The sequence below is a fragment of the Ictalurus furcatus genome, chromosome 13, assembly GCF_023375685.1.
Source record: "Ictalurus furcatus strain D&B chromosome 13, Billie_1.0, whole genome shotgun sequence".
Lineage (NCBI taxonomy): Eukaryota > Metazoa > Chordata > Actinopteri > Siluriformes > Ictaluridae > Ictalurus > Ictalurus furcatus.
The window spans coordinates 29,307,581-29,328,859 of NC_071267.1; the positions used below are offsets into that span (position 1 = coordinate 29,307,581).

Genomic DNA, 21,279 nt, shown 5'->3' on the forward strand with positions numbered 1-21,279 from the left:
GAGCAGAGAGAGTTAAGGGTCTTGCTCAAGGGCCCAACAGTGGCAGCTTGCTGGTGCTGGGGATTGAACCCCCGACCTTCTGATCAGTAACCCAGTAGCTCCTAACACTGGGCCCTTCAAGGATCTATGCTGAGCCCCCTTCTGTATCCCCTCTACATGTAAACATGTGTGGCCACACAGGACTCCACCATCATGTCAAGTTCACTGATGACACCCTAACCCTAACCCAGTCCTGTGGTAGGACTGATCTCCAAGAACAACTAACAGGCCTATCTGGAAGAGGGTGAAAACCTCACACAGTGGTGTCAGCTCAACAATCTTTAGCTGAATGTTGGCAAAACAAAGGAGATGGTGGTCGACATTGGTAAGAAGCACAGGAGAAGTTACATACTTTCAATCAATGGGACCCCAATGGAGAGAGATCTCTGAGTTCAGCTCTTTGAGGACTCAACTTGGTCTACACACACCAATATGGTGGTGACGAAGGCACAACAGAATCTCTACTATCTCCTGATTAAGCTCAGATTGCCCTCTTGCCTCCTTCTCTCCTATCACAGGAGCACTATCGAAAGCATCCTAACAGGCAACATCACTGTGTATGGGTATGGAAATACCACTGACTGGGACTGCAGAGGTCTGAAAAGGGTGGTGCAGTCAGCCAAGCATACCACTGATGAACATCCACCAGTTCTAGAGGACATCTACTTCTGGCAATACAGAGAGAAGTCTGTGAGGACAATCCAGGACTTTAATCACCCAAAGCATACCCTGTTCTCACTGCTGTGCTCAGGCAAATGCTCCCACAGCATGAAAACCAACACAGAGCATTTCAGGAGGAGATACTGTACATTCCACAAGCAATTCAGGATTCAGAATAGGACCACCAATCAGGCATAATGTTTCATAATATCGTTTATCTCACACACCCAGCTGCACATACGAGGACCTGGACTGTTCTAGCATATTCATTCCAATAGCATACACATCACACACACCAAGTCAGGACATGTACATAATGGGTATAGCACATATCAGATGAACTTGCATTGTAATGTGCATTCTGTACAATGATATTTAGCATTATTTACATTTATTCATTAAGCAGACGTGTTTATCCAAAGCGACTTACAAATGAGGAAATACAAGCAAAGTGATATATCAAGCAGAGAACAATACAAGTAGTGTTACCATACACGATTTATAATTGAGTTCTAGAGAAGTAAAGTAAGAGTTTTTATTTATTTATTTACTTATATATATATAATGTGGGGGTTAGTGTTTTAGGGGTTAGTTAAATTCACTAAGAAATAAAACATGTCATTAATATATCCACTCAATAGTCCTGAAAAAAGTGCCACTGATAATATTGTGGAAAAACATCACTCTCAAATACATTTTTTTTTTTTTCCACCCTCACACTCTCTCTATCCTGATTGGCTGTGCTAGTCACCATGTACACTATATAGCTAAAAGTATATGGACACCTGACCATTACACCGATATGTACTTATTGAACATCCTGTTCCAGGACCAACGGCATCCAGCCCCTCTTTGCTGCTATAACAGCCTCCACTCTTCAGTGAAGTTTTTCCTGTAGATTTTGGAACTTGGCTGTGGGGATTTGTGCTCATTCAGATATAAAAGCATTCGTAAGTTCGGACACTCAAGTTCTTGCACACCAACCTTGGCAAACCATGTCTTTATGGAGCTTGCTTTGTGCATGGGAGCATTGTCACGCTGGAACATGTTTAGGCTAGGACTCGTAGTTCCAATGAAGGATAAATCTTAATGTTAAAGCATTCAAAGACATTCTAGACTTGTTGATCATTTGTTCTTGTTCTAGATAATTGTTTGCTTCTAACTTTGTGGCAGTAGTGTGGGGAAGACCCACATATGGATGGTTCTGGAATGGGATGTTCAATATTCACATATAGATCTGATCATGGTCAGCTGTCCACATACATTTGGCCATATAATGTATTTTCTTTCAGGGCCGATGTTTTGTCAGATCTTTTGCATGATGACATTCTATGTATTAGAGCTGGTGCTCTGAATTTGTGTACGAATTTCCTGCTTGAGTGGGTGAGTAAGAGCAGCTCAGGAAACATATACATGTTTATACTGGATTTAATATATTTAACATGATAAAAAAAGAGTGATTTACATTGATTATTAAATATGCTTCATCATAAACACATTGTTCTGATCTTCTAAAAGTGTACATGTAAAAAAAAAAACTTTCTTTTTAGATGTTTCACGCATCAGACCTCAGTTATCAAGTTGGATACAAACAGATTTATTCATAAATCGTTCATACAAGCTTTTACACAATAAAGTGATATTCAGGAAATCCCTACTCATGATATTCAGAATATCCTCCTCATGCTCCTGAGTTTGTGTGACTATACGCATTATATACACATATTACATGTGTAACTTTACATTAATAATAAAGGTCTATTAACGACATCAAATAGTACAATTTGCATGGATTACTGCACTTTTAAATAGGGAATATACTGTGAAGTTAGAAATTTAATTTAGCTTATTTTTAATATATTTACAGCATTTACATCAAATAACCTGCACTTCTGCCTTTACTCATGACATTTTTTGTGCTTACGGAGACATTTACACACTACTTTACTGAAAGATAAATTAAGCCTATTATAATTACATTGAAAGGTTTTATATAAATTAGTAGTAGTCGTAGTAGACAAAGTAAAAATAAACCATAAATACCCTTCACTTCACTAAATACAAGTGTTTTTAAGCTGCATTTGTGATACAAAGGAAACACAATGTGAACATGGTGAGTTTATTGTGTTTAAATCAATCTTGCATCTTGTTTGTATACAACTAAATTTAAACTCATCTCTTCATTAACTGCTTGTACGTTGTGTGTTCTTTTGAAACCATTCAATTCAATTGCATTCAATTCTGCATTTTATCTGTAAAGCACTTTTAACAATACACACTGTCACAAAGATGTAGATTTTGAGCCCTAATATGTGAGACTGGCAAAGAAAAAAATATATCCTGAACATAACTTTAAACTATGTCATTTAAATGTTTCATTTCTGTTTCTTTGGCTAAAGTTGGTGTTTCTAAACCTTTGATCCATGAGGTTCTTTTGAACTGTAATCACCTGCCACTGCAAAGATCACTGCTTAGCCATAAAGAATACAAATATCATAAACATTATCCCACATGTCAAGCTCTGTAAAAACCTGTTCAGCCTTGTTAAATGTTAGGGAATAACTGAATTATTGCACTAGAGTAATGAAACATACCTGAAATTTGAAGGACGTAAACATTCAAAGCTGCAGCTTTTGTACAATTTTGTCCTTCAGCTTGTGTCCTTCAGAGACTTTCTGCAGTATCTGATTAACTGACTTGCTATTTGTCTTCTTTCAGCTTTGATGACGTCTCTCATTCCCTAATTTCCCTAAATTTGCTTAAATCAAATCAGAGTAGATAGACTGACAGTAAAAGTGTGAAAGTGTGAGATGACTGCTGCACTTGTAGTAATTTTAACCCTGTAGAACCTGGAGTGACACCCAGGGGGCAGCATTGTAGAATTTCTGGAGTGGCACACCTAAATCAGGGGCGTAGAATCCGTAGACATGTGGGACATGTCCACTGCACTTTTAATAAAACATAAGTTCGTCCCCCGCATTTTTTCACTGGCCATGGCCAATTTGCGTATCTTTGATTTCTAAACATATACGTATCTATAAGTCTTTATGTGACCTGATGTTACCATGACAACTGGTCACTCACGTCACGTGTCACGCCCATGCTCACACCCGTGTTGATCGCTCAGAGGTCGCAATGAGCTATAAGCGACTGTGGTAAAGTTGGTTTTATATTGGACATTTGCTGCACATTTGAGCTTCTCTCTTCTATTTCTCAAGAAATAAACACAAAGGACAAAATGTGTATTTTCTTACTCTGGAGTGGACAGAGAACCAAATACAATTCTTGATACACTACAATTTCTCCCGTTAAAGACAGCTGAAGTGAATCTTTCTGCAACGCATGTCAAAAACATTCACTCTTTAAAAAACTTTCAATCCTTTTTTACTAAGTCGATCAGAGTGAGTTCTTTGGGCGTGTGGTATTCGTGTTGCACAATGATGAATAATTTGCTACATCTTTCTTTTTAAATTTCCACTGATGAAGATTTGATGGTAATATTAGATTACCCGCAGTCCCGTACAAACATGCACTTCTTTTCACACGCTCAGATTTGTGTGGAGTACACGTGTCTGGATCAGGCAGTGTGGTATGTTGTTATATAATGGTTTGTTTTACTGTTGATATAACATGTTATTGTACTGATATTAGGTCTCATTACAGTCACATGTTTGTTAGTTTAGTTCAATTACCGTCTCTTTGCAGCAGCGTAGTTTCAGTGATTTATTTCTTTTCTGAACTGTGGACTGTAGAATAGAATAGAATAAAGTAGTGTGTGAATATACAAGTATATATTATATATTGTGTGATATGTATATGCAATACAATGTACACTAAACACAATTTGCATTATTTAAATAATACAGTGCAATATATAATATAACATGCAAGTACACAATCATAAATTGCATATTAAGCCAAGTAAAAGCAAGAAGAGATAAAACCCATCAATTAGACAAAGGTCAGAAAAAAGGATACCCTTGACATTCTGTCCCCCCCACGCCCCCCTACGCCCCTGCACACCTTTACAATAATGCCCATGATGAGGAGATGCTCCTTGTAGAGAGGCATGTTACTGTAGGAGCCAGGCATCCTGCCTGTCAGTAGTTTAAGCTGATGATGTCCACCACCTGGTGGGCCAGTCTCTGTTTCAAAAAGGGAAATCCCTATGTCTTTCCCCTGTGAGAGACAGTTTATCTGATTATTAAATCACTATAGTCTGGTCAAATAGTATAGTAAGGCATGTACTGTGGCCTGCTCCATATATGGCAGTGTTTTTTGGCTCTTCATGGTATCTGAATTTGACACAGCTCCGAGCTCTGAACAACCTGGGGGACTGACAGCAGAACTGGCGTTTGTACCCCTTCCATATTGTCATCAGGATCCATTAGTCTGATATACTGTACTTACACATGAGCAATGTTTTCAGTCCTAAAGCTTCCCACATGCAAAACCAATCCTTATTGATCAGCCTCCATGGTACTCTTGAGTGGTGGGGAGCTGCTGATTGGGCTGGGTGATTTCAGGGTGTCACATGGCTGGTCCATTTGGCTGTGCAAGGTTTCTACTTTCTGAAACCTGTACTTTTCTCTCCATGGATTCATTGGTTTCCAGGAGTCTGTCTCCATGTGAGTCTATATATGCTCTTGACAGTTTCTACTTTGGATTATCTACTAAGTGCTACCTTATAATATTATTACAAATAATAAGTTAAAGCCAAGCTGTCGTTTAAATTTCCTATCTTTATAATATAACTAAAGTATTGCATTCAGTACTGAAACATCCCTGCGGTTAACACCTGTGTCCTTCAATTATTCAATTCAATATCCAATAAACTGAGTTATGCAAAGCTCCAGGTCCTTTCGTCCCCACTTTCCATAGAATTGTTTTTAACCAAATGAGATGGGGTGGGGTAGGACAGAAAAGGGAAAGGACAGGAGATGTTTATTAAGATGTCCTTAGAGTGTAATTGTTTAATAAAGAGATTTGGATTTGTCTCTGTTTTAAAATTTAGACCTATGTGTTGGCCTTGTATGTGTATTTACACCCTAATTTCTCCATCTGGGGATTAATAAAGTATAATCTTATTTTATACAGGAAGCACCAAGAACACAAGGAATATATGTCTGTGTAGTCATGTAAATGCTGCTCTATACATCTACTTAAATGATCAGTCTTATTAATAGAATAGTTCTTCTAGAATAGCTTTGTGTAATATTAAAATAGTAGCCAAGTTCAATAATTGATTAAAATATATGAAATTAGAAGAAGCATCAAAGTACTTGAGGCATAACAACATGTTTCTGAACTAGAACAGACTACAGATGAAATTAAATTGTTGCTTGACCTTTCTGCAGCTTTTATAGAAAATATTTATGAAGTGTAATCAATATGTATAACTAATATTTGGATTTATTACTTACGCATAATCAGTATGTATAATCAATATTTAGAAGCATAATCTAAATCCATAGAACAATGTTTAATCAAGTTATATTCTAAGTGTATAGAGTTAGATGAATTCTGTGCCTTATTGAATAATTATTGTTTTCTGTATCGTCCTGCAGTTTTCTGCACAAAAGTAAATAACCTTGAGGCTGGATACCAGTTAAGGAGTTAGGATAGGGCCTCAGGAAGGGAGGTAGATATCAGCTAGGAGAGCAGATAGAAATAGACAGAAGCTCATTGAGACATAAGAAGGGAGTGTTGGTCAGAGAGAAACAAAAAACAAAGACTCTGACTGAGTGAAACCTTTTTTTAAAAAGAAACCATGTCCTCATAAAACCTTTTCAAGAAAAACAACTAACTGCGCATACTCCACAAATTTAATATAACATATAGACATGAATAATTAACTGTGATGAAGAAGATTGGTCTGTTTTTAATGAGAAAAGGTAAAACCCTGCGAGTATGCTGTGGAGAAAGGTATAAAAATATGTGTGTTACGTAATGTTTACTTTTTGACATCTACAAACTCTCTGTCTCTGAAGTTTTTGGCTTAGGCTGGAAAGATTGCCACGACACTTTTGATACCATAGATCACAGTATTCTTCTAGATTAACTTGAAAATGTTGATGAGTAAAGGAAATGAGTGATCGTTACCAGTTTGTAAATGTAATTGGTGACTTCTCTGTGCAAACTGCCCAACTGCTCTTTTCTCTCTATATGCTACCTCTGAGCACAACTATTTGCAAACATATTAGCTTCCACTCTGATGATGACACATGACTATATATCTCAGTAAAGCCAGATGGTAAATACCAATTTAATAAAGCTTTGAAATGAAAATTATTCTCAGGTCTCATGTATTATACTGTGGATAACGTCACCTGGATATTATAGACCTAAAGCTAAAAGTCTGCACTCTATAATTGACATTATAGTGTACAATGGTGGAAGAGTAATGATTTATAATCTCACTATTCTGTGTCACCTAGAAAAGCATGGGTTCCCTTTTGAGTCTGGTTCTCCAAAGGTTTCATCCTTGTGTTTATGATCCACCACACCTTCTTCAATCAAAAGGTGCAGGCTCTTTGTTGGAACCTAGAACAATGAAGACTACAACAGTAGGCAGAGCTTTTTAACAAAGCCCCCTAGCTAAGGAAGAGCCTTCCAATTAGTGTTTGGTACTTGTCCATGTCAATGTTTTATGTCTTAGATACAAACTGTATTAAGACCGCCACAGAAGCATGCACACCATGAATATGTAGTAGCCATGACTTTATCATTTTTTTCAATGACAAAATATTAGGTGCAAAATTCAGACTATTAAATTAAAGCCAGGCAATTTGATAACTGACTGTGCAGATAAGATTAGAACCACATCTGAGCATTGAATAGAAAGCTTTAATCCCAGTCAAAAGACCAAACTAATTTTCTCATCAAAATCATTAACTTGTGTATTCTTGTACTTAATTCTACTTAGTTCATGCTTTCATCACCTCTAGACTAGATTACTGTAATGCCTTACTGTCTGGATGTTCCAGTAGGAGCATAAACAAACTCCAGTTAGTCCAGAATGCAGCTGCTAGAGTCCTTACTAGAACCAGAAGATATGACCACATCACCCCGATCTTATCCACACTGCATTGGTTCCCAGTGAAATATTATAAAATATTACTATTGACCTATTGTAACGACCCGAGACGTAAGGGAGTTGAGTACGGATGCAAAGGCAGATAAAGACATTTTATTAAGGACGAATCTAAAACCGTGATACAGAGACATAGTCAAAAACAGGCAATGGATTTGGCGATTTGCAAACAGGCATTGACTGGGCTAGGCGGGAATCACAAGGAGGAAACGAGAGATGAGAGCTAGGTATAGCGCTATACTAAATACTGCACAAAGTGCACAGGGAACAAGGGGTTTATATCACAAACTTAATCATGTGTAAATACAGACAGCTGAAACCAATGTAAACACACCTTCAGACAACAACCAATGACTAAACAGGGTGGAGACAGAACATAATCAAAAGAAACGCACGTGTCCATAGTAAACAAACTTGGTCTTCCTTGCCAGCAGATTCGGGTGTGAGCAAAACTTGGTGGTCCCTGTTAGCAGACTCGGACGTGAGTAGAACTTGGTCGTCCATGTCTGCAGACTTGGACATGGGTAGAACTTGGTCGTCCGTGTCAGCAGACTCAGGCGTGAGCAGAACTTGGTCGTCCATATCAGCAGACTCGGATGTGAGCAGAACTTGGTCATCCATGTCAGCAGACTTGGGCATGAGCAGAACTTGGCCGTCTATGTCAGCAGACTTGGACATGAGTAGAACTTGGTCGTCCGTGTCAGCAGACTCAGGCATGAGCAGAACTTGGTCGTCCATGTCAGCAGACTCGGATGTGAGCAGAACTTGGTCATCCATGTCAGTAGACTTGGACATGAGCAGAACTTGGCCGTCTATGTCAGCAGACTCGGGCATGAGCAGTACTTGGTCGTCCATGTTAGCAGACTCAGGTGTTACAACCCGCTATCTTGGGGGGGAAGTTTTTTTTTGTGCTGTGACATTCTGTGTGCAGGTCCGAACTCCCTTCCAGACTTTCCAGCCTGCCCTAGCCTGCCTTGCTCCCACCCCCTTAATGACCTCACTGATTGGTGGCCATTTTTAAGGAGGAAGCCAGAGTGAGAATGTGTGGGATGTTGGAGGTGTTTGGTGTGTTGTTAGGAGATTGCTTTATTTGTGTGCTTGCCCTTGTGGCTAACTCTGTATTTTGACTGCTGTCCTGGTTTTGACTTTTGCTTGGTTTTGACTCTGAGTTTGGTTATCCCTAAATCTGTTTTGTATTCTCTTCACTTGTGTGTGTATATATATATATATATATATATATATATATATATATATATATATATATATATATATATGTTCAATTAGTTCACTGGCTGTAGGGGTGTGGCTGCCATTTATTTTGGGAGAGGGTTCCTTTTGTCTCTGTTTCTTTGCTTAGGTAGTTAGCTAAGAATATTTGTATTTTCTTTTTTTTCCTTTTAGGTAAGCTAGCTACCTAATCATAGAGTTCTTTTGTTTATTATTTTGGCCTTGGCCCACCCTGAAGATACGCCTGTTCTGGTTAGTTTGTATAGTTATATGTATATATTGTGTGATATAATACACCACAACCTTTTTGAAACACCTTGTTTTGTTGTTGTTCCTGGCTCCCTCACTTACAATTTAAAGATCAATCAACTTGAATCCAGAGCTGGTTACTCTGTGCGGCCCAACCTAGACCGGGCCGTAACACGGGCTTGAGCAGAACTTAGTCGTCCATGTCAGCAGACTCAGGCATGAGCAGAACTTGGTCTTCTGTGTCAGTAGACTTGGGCGTGAGCAGAACTTGGTCGTCCGTGTCAGCAGACTTGGGCGTGAGCAGAACTTGGTCTTCCGTATCAATAGACTCAGGCTTGGGCAGAACTTGGTCGTGTGTGTCAGCAGACTCGGGCGTGAGCATAACTTGGTCGTCCATGTTAGCAGACTCTGACGTGAGCAGAACCTGGTCATCCATGTCAGCAGACTCGGGCATGAGCAGTACTTGGTCGTCCGTGTCAGCAGACTTGGGCTTGAGCAGAACTTGGTCGTCCATGTCAGCAGACTGTGGCGTAAGCAGAACTTGGTCTTCCGTGTCAATAGACTCAGGCATGAGCAAAACTTGGTCTTCCGTGTCAACAGACTCAGGCGTGAGCAGGACATGGTCATGCGTGTCAGCAGACTCGGGCGTGAGCAGAACTTGGTCTTCCGTGTCAATATACTCAGGTGTGAGCAGAACTTGGTCGTCCATGTCAGCAGACTCGGGCATGAGCAGAACTTGGTCTACTGCGTCAATAGACTCAGCTGTGAGCAGAACTTGGTCGTCCGTGTCAACAGACTCAGGTGTGAGCAGAACTTGGTCGTCCGTGTCAGCAGACTCAGGCGTGAGCAGGACATGGTCATGCGTGTCAGCAGACTCGGGCGTGAGCAGAACTTGGTCTTCCATGTCAATAGACTAAGGTGTGAGTAGAACTTGGTCGTCCATGTCAGCAGACTCGGGCTTGAGCAGAACCTTGTTGGTCATGACATAGGCTTCAGGCATGAGCAGAACCTGGTTGGTCGTGACGTCGGTTTCAGGCATGAGGAGATCTTGGTTGGTCATGTCAACAGACTCTGGCGTGAGCATAATTTGGTTGGTCGTGACGTCGGTTTCAGGCATGAGGAAAAACTGGTTGGTCGTGACATCAGACTCCGGTGTGATCAGAACTTGGTGGTTCGTGACATCAGCTTCAGGCATGAGCAGAACCTGGTTGGTCATGACATCGGCTTCGACCTGGGACAGGAACTTGGCATGAGCAGAGCTTGGGTTGGCCGTCTCTTTGACCTGGGACAGTAACGTGTCTTGGGAGGCTGTCTCTTCGACCTGGGACCGGAACTTGGCGTGAGAGGCCATCTCTTTGACCTCTGACATGAACTTGGCTTGAAAGGTCGTGTCTTTGACCTCTGACAGGAACTTGGCGCGAGAGGTCGTCCCTTCGACCTCGGACAGGAACTTGGCTTGAGAGGTCGTCTCTTTGAACCTCTGACAGGAACTTGGCTTGAAAGGTCGCCTCTTCGACCTTGGACAGGAACTTGGCTTGAAAGGTCGCCTCTTCGACCTCAGACAGGAACTTGGCTTGAAAGGTCGCCTCTTCGACCTAGGACAGGAACTTGGCTTGAAAGGTCACCTCTTTGACCTCAGACAGGAACTTGGCTATATGCTGGAGCTCTGGAGCTGAGACCGCCTCATGGGTCTCAAGCTGGAGCTCTGAGGTCGCCACATTGACCTCCAGCTGGAGCTCGGCAGGTGAGACCACCTCATGGGTCTCAGGTTTGAGCTCTGGTGCCGAGGTTGCCAAATTGACCTCTGGCTGGAGCTCAGCAGGTAAGACCTCCTTGTGGGTCTCAAGCTGGCGCTCTGAGGTCACCACGTTGACCTCTGGCAGTAGCTCAGCAGGTGAGACCTCCTTGTGGGTCTCAAACTGGAATTCTGATGTCGCCACGTTGACCTATGACTGTAGCTCAGCAGGTGAGACCTCCTCATGGGTCTCAAGCTGGAGCTCTGAAGTCGCCACGTTGACCTCTGACTGTACCTCAGCAGGTGAGACCTCCTCATGGGTCTCAAGCTGGAGCTCTGAGGTCGCCACGTTGACCTTTGGCTGAAGCTCAGCAGGTGAGACCACCTCGTAGGTCTCGAGCTGGAGCTCTGCGGTCACCATGTTAGTCTGCTGATAATATGTAGTAAACGGCACGTCCAGTTCATCTCTGAGGCATGGCTCCCCAACATGATCCTCATAGATCGCCCAGTAGTCTGGGCTACCGTACAACCTTATGACAAGTCCCACAAACAAATTGACATTCTCCAGTCCCAGGATGCCATGGCTGCTAAATGCTGTGCCCACTGGCATGCTGGGCCGCAAAACCGGGACAACAGGAACCCTATCCATTGCTTCTCGCCGGGCTTGGGGTCTGTTAGGCTGGAAAAGTATATCTGGCAGTCCCCAAGAAAAAATTCAGGATCACCTGACAAACCATCAAACAGTTCCGGGAGATCGGTTCTAGTCCACTGCGGAAACTGGATCGAATTCACAGCTGGGATGGTTTGCTTGGTTTTCCTTGTGTGATGTCTCCTCCGTCTTCCTGCTGCGTCCATGTTTGGCGCAGCATTCTGTAATGACCCGAGATGTAAGGGAGTTAAGTACGGATGCAAAGGCAGTTAAAGACGTTTTATTAAGGAGGCAGGCAGACAAATCCAAAACGTGATACAGAGACGTAGTCAAAAACAAGCAATGGGTCGGGCGATTTGCAAACAGGCATTAAATGGGCTAGGCGGGAATCACAACGAGGAAACGAGAAACAAGGTCATAAATATGAAACATGAAACATGAATCGAGGCAACGAGAAATGAGAGACAAGAGCTAGGTATAGCGCTATACTAAATACTGCGCAAAGTGCACAGGGAACAAGGGGTTTATATCACAAACGTAATCATGGGTAAATACAGACAGCTGAAACCAATGTAGACACACCTTCAGACAACAACCAATGACTAAACGGGGGCGGAGACAGAACATAATCAAAACAAATGCACGTGTCCATAGTAAACAAAGTCACAGTCATCAACAATTTAAAAGCGTGCGTTCGCTGAGTGCTCGCGCACCTGGCTTGTGCATGTGCATGCACGCCGGCTTTCTGAGCACGCTGCAAGCTGCAGCGCTGTCTCAAGGGGAAATCGTGACACCTATAAAGCACTAAACAGTCTCGCGCCACAGTACCTGAGCGAACTTTTGGTCTTTTATGATCCGTCACGCCTAGTTAGATCAAAAGGTGAAGGCTATTTGTTGGTACCTGGAATAGTGAAGGTTACAGCAGGGGGAAGAGCTTTCTCTTACAAAGCCCCACAGTTATGGAACAGCCTTCCAATTACTGTTCAGGACTCAGACACAGTCTCAGTGTTTAAGTCCAGGCTGAAAACATATTTGTTTACTCAAGTTTTCACAATTCCCTCCGAAACTATTGGAATGGCAAGGCCTATTTGTTTGTTTGTTCTACAGTGGTGCTTGAAAGTTTTTGAACTCTTCATAATTTTCTATATATCTGCATAAATATGACCTAAAACATCATCAGATTTTCATAGAAGTCTTAAAAGTAGATAAAGAGAACCCAATTAAATAAATCAGACAAAAATATTATACTTGGACATTCATTTATTGAGGAAAATGATCCAATATTACATATCATATGTGAGTGGCAAAAGTATGTGATCGTCTAGGATTAGCAGTTAATTTGAAGGTGAAATAAGAGTCAGGTGTTTTCAATCAATGGGATTACTGAGGATGGTACCACTTAAACACCATAAAGATGCTTTGGACCTCAGTTCATATGAACAGTTATGCTGTGATAGCTTTAGCACTACAATTACCACAAACAGTTTTACACTCGAGTCTCCATCAGTGATCAGTGGAGAAGTTCAACAAAACAGACTTCATGTAGAAACTGTAATGAATTTCCTGCTTACACAACTGCACTATTTGAGCATGTAGTATTAGCACATTTATAGAAGGGGTGTATTTATTTATAATCGCACTATCTGGTCACCCAGATGAGGACGGTTCCCTTTTGAGTCTGATTCCTCTCAAGGTTTCTTCCTCATATCGTCTCAGGGAGTTTTTCTTCACCACCGTCACCTCTGGCTGCTCATTAGAGATAAATTCCTACATTTATAATCTATATCCTGAATGTATATATTTCTGTAATGCTGATTTATGACAATGTCTAATGGTAAAAGCGCTATACAAATACAACGGAATTTAAATGAATTATTATTATTATTATTATTATTATTATTATTATTATTATTATTAATAATAAATCCTGATAAATGTAATGTGGCCATGAGGCAATAATGTGCAGAATAGGGTTAAATATCAGATTATATTTTCTTGCATCTGTTCTTTATTTTCCTGCAGCAACGTGTTGTATTATTTTATTTCTAAGTGTAAATGCGGTCTTTTTATGTTTATTTGTATGTTTTTATTGTTTTATATATATTTATATATAATTCTCCATGCTGTAACATGAACGCAGGAATAAAAGTGGTATGAGTAAGAAGGAAGCTGCCTGAACAGCAGATGATTATCAGCCAATCAGAAGCACCGAACCAGGTGGCATCAAACTGACTGCCCAATAGGAGCTCGAGCGTTTTCAGCGCGAGCGCGTGATGTGTAAAACTCCGCACACACTCACGCGCTGACTCACATTCATTCAGTCCCTTTCGGTCTTCAGTTATTCTCTACTTTTTATTTACCGCCTCGGGAGGTGAGTAAACACACCGTATTTATTTAATTACTTATTTGTTTATTTACTTATACACGGTTGTTGTCGGTAATATATTTTAATACAGAGATATATATTGCTAAAGTGGGAAAAAATGTAAAGTAGGACACTTAAACGTGAAACTCTGTGTGTGTGTGTGTGCATGTGTGTGTGTGTGTGTGCGTGCGTGTGTGCGTGCGTGCGTGTGCATGTGTGTGTGTGTGTGTGTGTGTGTGTGTTTGTGTGTGTATGTGTATGTGTGTGTGTCCCAAACGCTAGAACAGATGTTTTAATACTGTGGTATGTTCCTGATTGTTATAATGTCCAGAATCTTGTGATCTTTTCAGTTTGGACGTGTGGAAATGACAGCGGTGGATGATGGATGTGCAGGAACACTTGGAGGTTCTGCACTGCTGGAGGATGAGTGTCATCTCAAACATACTCACACACACTCTCACACTCAGCATAGAGAAGCTCCAATGGTGGTGGTGTGGAGAAATGTGGTTCTGATGAGTGTTCTTCACACTGCAGCCGTGTACGCCCTGGTCCTCATCCCCTCAGCATCAACATACACACTGCTGTGGAGTGAGTTCATATAGTTATGTTTACACGGTTCCATAATCTTTACCACATCACATCACACTTTACAATAGCATTACAATCTTATCACATCTTATCACCCAGATCTCCTAAGAGCGTGGACAGGGTAGCCACCTCTGTAAGACTAATAATAATAATAATAATAATAATAATAATAATAATCTCACTATGATAGGCCAGTATAAATAATAATGAAAGGCCATTACAACATTTCTGGGGAATTTAAAAGTTTATCTCATCATTGTCCACGGTGAGAATTGTAAACGTGTGTAATGTCATGCAGGAGCAAGAACTTTAGCTAGCTATCATAGACGTGAACTCTTCCTTCACCACAATGAACAAACAGGTTGGGGGCCTAACATTTCCTCAGCTCCTTATTAGCTATCATAAGCAAATTATGTTGTATTTGTAACATTATGTGCACCCTTGTATGTGCACAGTATGTGCACCCTGACCATCACACCATATGAGCTTCTTCCCCAAACTGTTACCACAAAGTCTGAAGCACACAGTTGTATAGAACGCCTCTGTACGCTGTAGCTTTACAGTTTCCCTTCACTGGAACTAAGAGACCTGAACACTGTTCCAGCGAGACACACAGTACACAAATGAAGAGCTCCATGAAGACATGGTGTGTGAAGGTTGGAAGAAGGTGGAAGAACTCGAGTGTCCTGCACAGAGCCCTGACCTCAACCCCACTGAACACCTTCGGATGATCTGGAACTGGAGTCTCCTCACATCAACATCAGCGCCTGACCTCAACCTCACTAACGCTCTTGTAGCTGAATGAACACAAATCCCCACAGCCATGCCCCAAAATCTAGTGGAACACCTTCCCAGAAGAGAGGAGGAGGTTATTATAACTGCGAACACAGGGGCAATAAATCTGGAATGGGACGTTCAGCAAGAACATATGGGTGTGATGGTCATGGGGTGCACATACTTTTGACCATATTGTTTGTTAGTTGTGACTTTTTTGTAGCTTGTTTGTAACAAACAAATGTTGCTTAGCTGTGTGCCTTGTGTGTGTGTGTGTGTGTGTGTGTGTGTGTGTGTGTGTGTGTGTAGCTGTGGTCTGTTTTGTGTTCAGTGCATTGGGTATAACTGCAGGAGCGCACAGACTGTGGAGTCACAGATCATATAAAGCCTCACTGCCTTTACGAATCTTCCTTGCTGTCGCTAACTCCATGGCCTTCCAGGTAACTAACACACGCACACACAATAACACGTGCTTTAAACCACAAACTGTTTTGTAGGAAAGGCATTTGGTTGACACTAGAGGTGTCAGGACTGGTGTGTGACGTTTACTTTCATGCTGTTACATGTGGCGAAACAGACAGTTAAAGACCGGTTTTATTAACACTGAACATTGCATAACCATGAAAAAGAACATGAACGTTTACATGTACATCAATATGAATGAGTGGCTAAGCTTGTTCCACTTACCGTGGATTTATCCTTACTAACTGCCTGGTCAGAGTTGTGGTGGTTTACATTAGGCTACTAGTTAGTTTATATTTTGGGAAGTAGAACCAGTTAAATTGAAAACATTGCAGGCAGATACAAATAAATAAAAATAACTGTGCAAACGTGATTTTTTTAAAAAAAGACAGTCCTGAGCACATCTACAGTACCGTAATTTCCGGACTATAAGCCGCTACTTTTTTTACACGCTTTGAACACTGCGGCTTAAACAATGATGCGTCTAATTTATGGATTTTTATGGGCTAACGAGCTTCATGCCACCAAAACATTTAGCCTCGTCACATCGGACCAATGAAATTACCGAACAGGTCACAGTGGACCAATGAAACTGTTCGAATTAAATCAAACGCACTCACACTAAATTCTTCAGATCAGTCATTTTGCGCTTCATGCACACACCCTCATCATGGAAAACACACGAAGAAATGCATATGATGCAGCTTTCAAGTTAAAGGCGATCGATCTGGCTGTCGAAGAAGGAAATAGCATGCGAAGAGCAACTTTTGCTCAAGTCTGCCAGTGGATCCTAACAGCGTGGAGCAGTGTCAAAAAATCTACTATCACCAACGGGTTTCGAAAGGCTGGACTACTGCGTGATGAAGAGGACAGCACGAGCTCAAGGGCGAATTTGCCTCGAGACGTAAGTGACATTGAGAGCGACAACGAAAGAGAGACTGAGGAAGTGTCTGACGAAGTACCGGTAATTCTGAGGCTGTTCAATTCCGACACTGAAGAAGACGACTTTAGTGGTTTTAGTGCGCAGGAGGAAGATGAAGATAGCGATCAATGACTTTTCCTGGTAGGCAACTGTATTTTTTATTTTTTTAACCAGCCGTGTTACAGGCACTGTTCGGAAAAAAGCATTTACGGTACGTATTTAATTAAAAGTTAAAAAAATTATTTGTGTAACATCTTTCTGTGTAAATATCTCATGTTACAACGTGGACACCTGCGGCTTATAGACAAGTGCGGCCTATATATGTACAAAAATTTTTTTCTTTTTAAAGTTAGTCGGTGCGGCTTATATTCAGGTGCGCTCAATAGTCCGAAAATTACGGTAGTCCAATTATGAAAAAAGAAAAACCCTTAGACTATGCCCACTTCCAGTTTAAATATAAACACAGATACAGACCATTTTGGTTACATGCTAAATACTTCCTCACCAATGTCACTGTTTAATAACTCATTAAGACATTTGATAGAAATGTAAATTAGAATGAATAGTGTATTTTTTGTCTATTTATCAGAATGACATTTATGAGTGGTCTCGAGACCATCGAGTCCATCATAAGTACTCAGAGACGGACGCAGACCCCCATAATGCTTCTCGGGGATTCTTCTTTGCTCATATCGGCTGGCTGCTGGTGAGGAAACACCCCGACGTCATTGAGAATGGCCAGAAACTGGATCTCAGTGATCTGAAGAATGACAGAGTTGTCATGTTCCAGAGAAGGTGAGAAAAACAACTGTATATATGAGTTTTACTGCCACTGTGTGGTTTTTGTTTGAAATGTGAGTGATCTTGCAGAAACATGGAGTCAGAGCCTTAGAGCCAGAACGTGCAGTAGATACGTCTGTGTGGGCAGAGGGTCTGTCTCGTATTGGTGATGAAAACACTTGATATCGCCTGTATTGGTGATTGGTCTATTAATAGACCTGTTTTCACAGTTCTGTGTACAAATTTTGAAATGTCAGTAGCATCTGAAAATTTCTGGTGAGAGAATGCAGCATCCACAAAAGCATAAATAATTCGAGCGAGCATCTGAACTTGGTTGGTGTTCTGTAGCCTGTGTTTTTATAATCTACCTGTGCGTGTGTGTGTGTGAAACTTTAGCATTTTGAATAACAATGGGCACCAAGGGAGTATGGAAAGGTGGATGGAAAGAAGGACAGACGGATATATGGAGGGATGATGAAAAGGATGTGTGGAGGAATGGAGAGAGGGAGGGATGGATGGAGAGGCAGATAAGGAATGTGTGTCTGTATGGAAAGAGCGAGCAGTGGAGGGGTCAGAAAATGATGATCTGAGGGATGAAGGTGATAAAATGTAATGCTTTGTTTCTTTCTTACTTTCTTTTTTTTCTCTCTTGCTTTTTGTCTGTCTGTCTGTCTGTCTTTTCAGGTTCTATAAGACCTCTGTAGTAGTGATGTGCTTCCTGATCCCAGCAATGTTGCCATGGTTCCTGTGGGCAGAGTCTCTGTGGATGGGCTTTTTTGTACCTGTCCTCCTTAGGTACACGCTGGTGCTAAATGCCACCTGGTTAGTGAACAGTGCCGCCCACATGTGGGGGAACCGGCCATACAACATGAACATCAACCCGCGGGAGAACCGCTTTGTCACCTTCAGTGCCATTGGTGGGATTTACTTTCACATACACTGTTCATGAACTATATCTACTGTTCATATACACTCTATATCTACTGTTCATATACGCTCTATATCTACTGTTCATATACACTCTATATCTACTGTTCATATACACTCTATCTACTGTTCATATATGCTCTATATCTACTGTTCATATACACTCTATATCTACTGTTCATATACACTCTATCTACTGTTCATATACACTCTATCTACTGTTCATATACGCTCTATATCTACTGTTCATATATGCTCTATATCTACTTCATTTCAGAGACAGATTGAGTGTTTAAGTCTGCTGTTATTCTTTAAACATGTAGCTCAGTGTGTACTGTATTTCTCTTTTTGAATTTTCTCATTAATATAAATTATCAGTTTTTCATTTTCAGGTGAAGGATTCCATAACTACCACCACACCTTTCCATATGACTACGCCACCAGTGAGTTTGGCTGCAAGCTGAACCTTACCACCTGCTTCATTGACCTCATGTGTGTCCTGGGACTGGCTAAAGACCGCCACCGTGTCCCCACTGACCTCGTCAGGGCTCGCGCCAAACGCACCGGTGACGGGAGCCACAGGACTGGATAATGCGGTAAATACTTCTAAAAACTTAACAACTATTGTAAATTTTCTATAGTGGATAATGCAGTAAATATGTCAACTAAATAAATGACATCATTAACTATGCATGAGTTCACTCAGCTCCTGATGCTGTTATAACTTTTCCTAAGAATGACAGACAGACAGACAGACCATGTGATATATGAATCCCGCTCCTCACATTGACTCCACCCCTGCTGTAACCACCTACCTTCATTTTAACCCCACCCCTAATAAAACTCCTATTTCAATCTAAACCCCCCCCCCCCTCACCCCCCATTGTAACCCTTACTTTAATTATAGATGTGTGTGTGTGTGTGTGTCTCAGCTGCAGTGATTTGTCTCTGATCATGGCTGGATGGGCGTCGTCACTCTGTACATGCACAAATGGAGAAGAGTTTAGATCACTTGAGGAGCTTCAAATTCCCACATGCTGAATTACATGTTTTGTATGTTAAATGTAGCTGAACTGAATGATTTTGTGTGTGTGTGTGTGTGTGTGTGTGTGTGTGTGTGTGTGTTTGGGGTGGTGGAGGAATTTCTCAATAAAAATTGATAAAACAGTAAAATACTGCAGCATTGAAACTCCTTCATCTCCACTGAACACTGAGATATTTATTCATCTCATAGACCTATTTATTGTGATTGGTCAGAAGGAGTTGATTAGTTCTCTATAACAGCGGCTCTGACAGTAGTGCAGGTTTATATTAATGCACTCGCTCTATTATGTTATCATTTGCATAGTAACGTCTTGTTCACAGGGACGTGTACAGTGCACGCTCCTCAAAAACGGATTAGAAAAAGTTTTCTGTAAGGAGATGTTTATGTAAAATATATGGATGGAGTCTCCACTGTCAGCGCTGTGTAACAGTCAGAGATGAAGCTGTAACTTTAAGTTTTCCCACATCTTCATCACAGAGGAGTTTACACTTCTTGGTATGTGTAAGTGGTTTCACACTAACACGACAAGCTGCATTTTTTTATCTTATTAATTGTAAAAGAGAGAATAAAGAGAAAGAATAGAGAGGGAATAAAGAGAGAGAACAAAGAGAATAAAGAAAGAGAATAAAGAGAGGGATGTTGAGGGAATGAGTGTTTATAGCTACTATAATTTAAGTGAGAACAGGAAGTACCTCGTTTCACAAAACATTCAATGTAACTAAACTATAAGTCATATGTAAATTAATTTAAATGTAATAAAAACATGTAATCTTTGGTGAATTGCAGTGATATAAGAGAAATGAAACAGGGATGTGCTGTTACAGGAAAATAATCCACTTTGGGGTGGGAACAGTAACGCACCTTCACCTGTCTGTGGCCTTAATGTTTAAGAGTAAGTTTCTTTATGGACAATAACGGCACTGCAAACAGGAAACGAGAACTCATCAGACTCGTTGTGTTTATTCTCACACTTCTGCAAACTATTCCAACTTAGAGATGAAGAGTTTATAGTATTTATAGTTTATAGTATTTATAGTAATTGTAGTGTTTTTTAAATAAAGACCGAAAGAGTTACGGAAGTTTAGCGGTGGTGATGTTGAAGTCATGTGACCGTGGTGTAGTTCGTTTATAGCCTAACTTTAGCTTTTTATTTCTGATGATTCTATTTAGGTTTCAAAATTAATAAGAGTTGTGTTAGTTTGTGAAGATTATCTTAATGAACAAAATGTAATCCAAAAGCTAATGGAAAAATCCTATTGACTTTTTGTCGAGGGAACCAGTGATGCTAACTTCCATGTTGGCCTCCAGAAATCCCTGTATAGATAAGAAAGGAGTATTTAAAAAATATAATAAATAAATAAATAAATCAAGTGACTAAATGCAAGGTGCCAGTGTAGAAAATATAAAAATTTCCAATAATTATGTACATATATACCACAAAATAAAATAAAATACAGTGAGGTAAATTAGAAACAGAGTAAATAATCAGTGTGAGTGTGTATGATTATCCAGTGAGATGTGATCATAGCAGTAACCCCCCCCCCCCAACACCTGCATTTGGTTGGAAAACTGTGGTATCTATCTCTCACTCACTCTCTCACACTCTCTCTCTCTCACACACACACTCTCACTCACTCACTCTCTCTCTCTCTCTCTCTCTCACACACACTCTCTCACTCACTCTCTCTCACACACACTCTCTCTCTCACACACACTCTCTCTCTCTCTCACACACACACTCTCTCATACTCTCTCTCACACACA

The 21,279-nt window shown here is 40.8% G+C and overlaps 1 protein-coding gene across 1 annotated transcript; it reads left to right on the top strand.

Moving 5' to 3' along the window:
* Window positions 1-13,923: 13,923 nt before the first annotated feature.
* Window positions 13,924-20,131, top strand: LOC128617365 (acyl-CoA desaturase 1). Its single transcript, XM_053640448.1, has 7 exons — window positions 13,924-14,023; window positions 14,368-14,605; window positions 15,689-15,819; window positions 17,353-17,558; window positions 18,228-18,460; window positions 18,863-19,066; window positions 19,403-20,131. The coding sequence occupies exons 2-6, from the start codon at window positions 14,383-14,385 to the stop codon at window positions 19,060-19,062; spliced, it is 993 nt and encodes a 330-aa protein (XP_053496423.1). The 5' UTR covers window positions 13,924-14,023; window positions 14,368-14,382; the 3' UTR covers window positions 19,063-19,066; window positions 19,403-20,131.
* Window positions 20,132-21,279: the final 1,148 nt, after the last annotated feature.